At 39.2% G+C, this 7,127-nt stretch overlaps 1 protein-coding gene across 2 annotated transcripts; it reads left to right on the top strand.

Moving 5' to 3' along the window:
- On the top strand, positions 1–5,483 carry s100z (S100 calcium binding protein Z). Of its 2 annotated transcripts, none has more exons than XM_017307712.1 (3): positions 1–134; positions 222–390; positions 4,812–5,483. In XM_017307712.1, the coding sequence occupies exons 1-3, from the start codon at positions 16–18 to the stop codon at positions 4,965–4,967; spliced, it is 444 nt and encodes a 147-aa protein (XP_017163201.1). In that variant the 5' UTR covers positions 1–15; the 3' UTR covers positions 4,968–5,483. The 2 variants fall into 2 exon arrangements, with proteins under 2 accessions (XP_017163201.1, XP_008421623.1); XM_008423401.2 differs by having other exon boundaries at positions 31–133; positions 214–390.
- Positions 5,484–7,127: the final 1,644 nt, after the last annotated feature.

The raw sequence follows: 7,127 nt of genomic DNA on the forward strand, positions 1-7,127 counted from the left end.
AGATAGACAGTTACCATGCCCTCCTCACCTGTGGAATTAATTATCTCTGCGAAGATAGAGGATCGCCCGCCCGGCTCCTTCTCATTTCCGAGCAAGCCAGCTGCAGCACGACATTTGAGCAGGATTCTGACGAGGTTGGCGGAACGTTTTCTCATTCGCGAGCGATCGAGTTATCTTTCTTACTTTGATCGTTTGTCCCTTTTTGTTTGTTTCGTTTCCAGGGGCCCACAGGAGTTATCTTCCAGCAGAATGCCGAGCCAGCTTGAGGGTGCCATGGGCGCGCTGATAACGGTTTTCTACAACTACTCTGGGAACGATGGAGATAAACACAAGCTCAACAAAGGCGAGCTGAAGGAGCTGCTGCACAGCGAACTCACAGACTTCCTCATGGTAAAGTAGACCCACGCTGTGCACATGGATGTGGTTCCCCCCGATTTTTATGCAATACATCAAATTTCTTGCTTCAGGTTGTAGACTTGCATTAACAACTCCCCTAAGTTTCTTGTTTCTACCCAGTTAAGTGCAGTAACTTGCTTAAGGATATTTGGCTCTTCGGAGGAAGCGACGTTTAATTAAGCAACGCTGTTTTTCAGATAATTTACCATTCTGACCTTGCGAGAGGAAATTGATTTTCACCGATTGCTATCCTGCAGTCACGGAGTGGACCCGCTGCTCTTACATCATCGCATGTTGACAGAGTAAAAGGGCGGGGAGGGGGAGACAAATAGGGTCATTTGAGATAAGTCCAGACTCTGGGTTCGTGCGATAGCGCCGCGGAAAGCCTGCAATTGCCAATGATTGAAGCCAGAAACGACCGAGCGCCTCAAACCTCAGACACCTTCAGACGTCTTTCTCTCCGCCGCTCATTCTCCTTCCATCCAGGCGGGCGGGAAGCCTCAGGTGCATATAAATCACAATCAGCGTCACCGTCGTCATGAGTGGCCCCCATATCGACTCCAAATATAGACGTGATGTCACCACGGCCCTGTGAGCCACACTCACCCTTGAGAAAAAGACGCAACCGGGACAGGACGTCCACCGTCAGCTCATGCCGAGAGAGACGTTTGACCCCCAGTCGAGACGCAGGGCTTGATAGATTATTGTGTGTTCAGTACAGCTGCTGATTAAAATGCTTTTGGGGTTTTTAGTTTTCTGTTTGCTGTTAGGTTTTCCTCCAACTTCCCCAACGCTGACGGAGCTCGGTACAGATTTGTTAGAGTTCGGGAGACGCGGCCAAATTAGATTGGTTGAGCTTAAGGGCAATCACAAATGATTGTTATTTTCTAAGATGGAGTTTCTGAACAAACTGAGCTCAAACAGGAAGGAACAGTTAAATTAGAAACATCTGACTGGAGCTATATTAGCACAACCATTAGAAAATGATGATTCTTTACTGCAGTTTCTCGAAGCAAGCTTGCCAATTTACTTAAATTGTTTAATCGAAATATTAAACTATTTAAAATCTTGCTGAAACCTTGAAATCAAGTGTAGTGATATTCTCATTCCCAATAAACAAATTAAAAAACGACAGATTTATGGACTGCATGATAAGAGGACCCTGATGGTTTTGGGGTCCGGCAGCTTAGTTTTCCGGACCTAGTAAAAGACACTGACGAAATTTATTGCTTAAAATTTTTCATACCTCTGAACATATTTAGAAATTATTTTCATTCAGTCAAGAAATGTTAAAGATGACTGGTAGAAAATGAGACAAACACTCGTTTTGACATGAATGTCAAAATGATTCATAGTTTTCTCAATAATCAGAGGAGAAAATCTGTCGATCAACCTCTTCCATTTTTGCTGATTGAGCTCCGAGTCTTTGAGGTTGGAAGGCCTCTGTGCCATCGCCCTAATCTTTAGCTCCCTCCACAAATCAGATTCTAAACAGACCTCCAGTTCCAAAACGTTAATATTCCATTTGATTTTTAAAACTAAATGTTGGTATGAAAAAGTTTGCGCTGGACTGCATGAGCTCGGCAAAAAAATAGCCAAATTCTAACTCAACTTCAAGACAATTTTAATTACTCAAATTAAACCAGTTGGGTTCTCCCCGTTTGTTTTTATATTCACACAAAGGAATAGTTTCCATTTATAGTTTTCTAATTGTAATTTCACAATATCTGCTCGATGCACACTTCATAAACAACAGCATGACAGAAATTAGTTTAGGATTCTCATTCTACAATCCTCATCCTCATTTAAATCCAACCTGTTCACAGTTTCAGTCGTGGTTTATGGGTTTTTCCCCCATGTTGAAAAGAAACAAAGAATTAAATATGCGACTGAGGCGTAAAACATGACTGAAATGCTTATGAAGCTTTCTGAAAAAGGTGGAATGTAAAGGTTTATCCTCATAACCACAGATAAGATTTGTTTTTCAGTAGCAGAAATGGCTTCAAGGTTAAGAAGCTTAGAGTTAGCGCTGTGGCTAAACTAGCTAAAGCTGGATAAAAACTCTAAGTCTTGCTACAACACATAAGCTTTCTAGACTATACGTCATTATAGTTCACCAAACCGTATTAATTAGTATTAATAAGTGATGTGCTACACATCCTGTGTTAGCCTTACTGTTCTTTGCTAACCAACAGTAAAGTTCTAGTGAAAATCATTCCTGATGTCTCCTCATAAAAATACAGTTACAGTTGTTAGAATTTCTTTCTAATAAAAATTACATTTACAAACTAATATACTCCAAAATGAATTAGTTTAGAGCAGACTGACTTTATCAACTCAAACCGTCTCGATCAAACATGACTTACAGCAAAGTCACATTCCACACTTCTATTACATCAGCAATGTTCTTCCCTCATGGTTTGTGTTTTTTGACACACTTTGTATGAAAAAAAGGAGAGTAAGGCACAATTTGACATTTCCCCAACGTTAAAGAATCGCCTTTAGTGTCAGTTTGGACCTTTGATGAAATGTTGAGGCTGCCTCCGAGGTCAGGAGGCTAAAAAAGGAAACGCGTGTGTCTGGGGTCATTCGACAGCATTTTCACTCTGCTCCCTCATGGACAGAGATGACAAATTTGTACCAAGTCCTTAACTCCAGTAATTAAACCAAAGCGGCAAGATGGCGAGATGAGAGAACCCTGCAGAAGATAGAGAGACTCTTCAGACCATCAGGCAACCAAAATGGCAACAGCAACATAAGGACCATCAGAGTAGGGAGGCACTGATGCCACTTTTTTTATAAACAAAGTACCTACATTTGAGTACTATTATTCCTTTTTAAAGCCATTACATTACGTCCACTTCATTTGGAACAGTTTTATTTTCAGTCAAATTTTAGTGGAACTGAATTCTTAGTACACTTTACATGTAAAGAATAAAATTTTTAATGCAACCAAAGGTTGTTCCATAATAACATTTCTACATTCCTTCTTAAACAACCTGTCACTGAAATACAGCTCTTAAATTCACTGTCAAATCGACGAGGGACACTGGGCTAACACTGCTTATTCAAATATGGCATAGCGACGTCGTGTAGCTTAGCCAATACCTTATGGGTTAAATGTTATTGTACTTAGCTTCAGTGCACTCAGAAGATATCAAACGCACTCTTATGGACAGCGTTGTACAGGGTAAACGCCTTTATTATTTCCGCGGTGTGCAGGTTGTCCATTGACCTCTTCGTCTCCTTCAGAGTTGGCCACAGAGCTAGCTGTTGCAGTTTCCTGCTGCTGTTGGCCAACTCCTTGAAGTCTCCGTTTAGATGAAGCAGCTCTTCAGTAACCTATTTGTTGCGTTCAAGTAGCTGCTTGTTTACATGACACCAAAGTGACCAAAATCTCTCATCGCAGCACCTTTTGAAGCTAGGTCTCAGAGTGAAACCTTTCTATAACACTGCCTCTGTGTTAAGTACTCCACTGGTGTGAAGCATACATGGTGCACGGTTGTAGGGTTTATACTGAGCACCCACTGGCAGATGACAAAAACAATGGCGGATAGAGCTGTGCTGTGTTTTGCTGCTCAGCCTGCTCAGTTTAACACAATTTTTGATTATGAATCAAACATTGATTCATCCATTATTACGATGACATGCTAAAATCACAGTCCCATATAGTGGCCTGGCATGACAACTATAGCTGACTCAAGGTGTCTTGGCAGTGGCGTCTATACGTGGAATAATCAACATCTGAAAATACTAGCAGTTTGCAGACAGTGACTGTAAGCAGGCAGGTTGTAGAGTGAAATGCTTCCCAGCTGATTCTGGATGAGGTTTTGCGGCTCTGTCTTTGGCCAGAGCCTTGAGTAGTTTTAGCATTGAAGGAGAACGCAGGAGAAGAGACATCCGTAGCCCCACTGAAGCAGCACAGAGGGGCTCAAGATGGTTGTGGCTTAAGAGAGGAGAACCATGGAGTCAATGTAGCTAAGCAGTCATCTGGACGCAAGCTGGGGATGGATCACCCAGACAGGGGTATATGATGTAAAAACACATGTTGTTGAAAAACCCAGAACACCCAATGATTCCAGGAACATCTCTGGTGTGTCCAGATGCACAATGCATTAGAACAAACAGCGGTAGACTGGTAGCAGATGCTGGAATCGGTATCGGTGAATCCCTACACTAGACTGCTAAACAGCTTCCTGCCTCAAGCCATTAAAAAGCTGAACTCTTGTTGAGATTAAATACTAAACATAAGTGCTGTTGACATGATTTTGGTTTGAATTTATGAAGTCTAACTCATAAATTCAAATGATTTTCTTTCTCCGGTACCAATTGTTAAGTAGAATGAAAGAAATTTAATCAGGTTTTTTTTTTTTTTTTTTTGTCTTACTTTTTTGTCCTAATGTGTTTGTTCACAGTCTCAGAAAGATCCCATGCTGGTGGAGAAAATCATGAACGACCTGGACTCCAACAAAGACAACGAGGTGGATTTCAACGAGTTCGTCGTGTTGGTGGCGGCCCTGACTGTGGCCTGCAACGACTTCTTCCAAGAGCAGAATAAGAATGCCAAATAGACACCTGCAAGCAAATGTAAACCTCAAATCTGCAGTTTAATCACTCATATCTCATATGTGATGCATGTACGACGAAGCCCGCACTCTTTGAAGACTCCTTTATCTGCTTGAAATAAGAGTAGTTGCTACTGCTAATTAGCTCTGTGACATTACCCTTGAAAAACATTGTCGTCATCTGAAACCGTGTCTGTATCCCCTGATTGTGTCCCAACAGATGCCCCAGTCGACACTCTCTCCTTCTTCCTCAACTTTAAATGTCAAATGTATAATATCTGATATTTTCCCTGATGGTTCATTAGGCAGGAAACATTTTTCTCCCCTGTCAGTTTAGCTCTCAGCTCCCAGGAGAAATATTCTCCATCCCCTCTGTGCAGCGAGGCTAGAGTCATGGAAAAAGTGTACGTGTTTAGCAGTGTTCCCTTCTACTGGATGTTCCGGCTCTTGTTTAGATGCTCATTTCTTTCCAGATGCTATTTGAATGTTTGTTTTTTTTCTAATAAAACTCTATGCATTTGACTTCAGTTCCAATTTATTCTTGAAAGCTGCTGTGTTCATGTTGAGCCTAAGTCTAGTCAGTAAGTTTACTGCATCATCTGTACTGAACAAACAGAATGAAACTCCCACTAAAAAAAGTTATGTTGAGTTGTTACATGTAATCAAATTAAGTTTGTCAGACTGACTTGTTTAATATGACAGCATAAAAAAATTTAATATATTTACTTGGATAAACAAATCATGTAACAAATCAACTCATTTTTTTAAAAGTTGGATCATCTGTTTCTTTTTCCAGCGTAGAACCTCTTCTAGGATAACTATTTATTAATATACTGAAGGTTTATAAAAAAACAATAACTGAATAAAAGACAGAAATTGGTTAATAAGATCAAGTAGAAAATGAGAGGTCAAGCTAGCCATATTTAGTCATAAAGAACTAAACAAGAATTTAAAAAGAAGCTACATGAAGAATTAGTAGCATTTTTTAAGCAAAATTTAAGAAAACAAAACAATTTATATTTTAGTTGTATGTCTCTGGTACCAGAGTGTGGTTCTGCCTGTTGAGGACCTGAAGTTAAAAGACATGGAAAAAGTAATGCCAGACTTTCAAAAGTCAAAAATGTATGACTTTTGGAAATTTTCTAAATTTCCAAGCTTTCTGTAAATGTTTTTAACTTTTGAAACTCAACAATGTTCAAACCAAACCATGACATTTTTTTTAGATTAATCTAAAAATGTCTGAGTTTTTTGGCAGAAATTTTTCTTTTAATCTACCAGGGCCCTAATCTGCCATCATGCTTATTCAGGTACGTATGCCTAGAGGTAGCAATTTGAATCCAATATTTCCTAAGCAACCCAACCAGTTTAATCCCTATCAACTTTGGTTTGACATGAAGCTAAATATTTAAATCTTTAACACATGTCTTTCAGAAGGACCACAATCCTAAACACTGATTAAAACTTGCTTAAATAATGTCAAAAAATTTTCACTCCTATTAAGAAATAGAATTTTACAAGGGAATTCTAGTGGCCTGGTAGACAACAAAGAAAGAGTACATTTCTTTAAAAAAAAAAACAAGAAACCAAGTTTAAAATTTTAGACATTTTAAACAGAAAATTTCCAAGTCAACATTTTTTGATGTTTGAAACTTTTTTCCTACAAAAACTTTCAAAATTGAGTTTTTTTTTTTTTCCTTAGCTAATTTTCTATCATTTCAACCTCAGAAACGTCCACGTTTTTTTCTAGGAATTGATATCTAAAAAACTACATTTGGAGGATTTTGTTTTTAATCTACGATAACCCTAATACTCCGTCGAAGAATCGTGTTATTGAAATGCAATAATACGATTCATGCTAGTGTTAGCATGAATGTAACACTAATGTTACTGTAGTGGCGATTGTTTGTTAAACCAAACATCCAACAAAGTTCCATTAAGCCACTGAGGCACTGGATTCAGTTGTCTTTAACGCAGGCAAAAGAAAGTTCAATATCCAAACGTGTAAGTTGTTCTTCATTATTTATTTCTTGACATCTTTGCAAAAGAAAACAATTACAGAGATAACTTTTCSTTCTACCTCTCTTGCACTGGTAAAAACCATAGGCCCCAAACCCAAATGCCTGTTGGTCCTTTACCAGGCTCCTACACTTATAGAAAGTGGACCAA

This window comes from Poecilia reticulata, linkage group LG12, assembly GCF_000633615.1.
Source record: "Poecilia reticulata strain Guanapo linkage group LG12, Guppy_female_1.0+MT, whole genome shotgun sequence".
Lineage (NCBI taxonomy): Eukaryota > Metazoa > Chordata > Actinopteri > Cyprinodontiformes > Poeciliidae > Poecilia > Poecilia reticulata.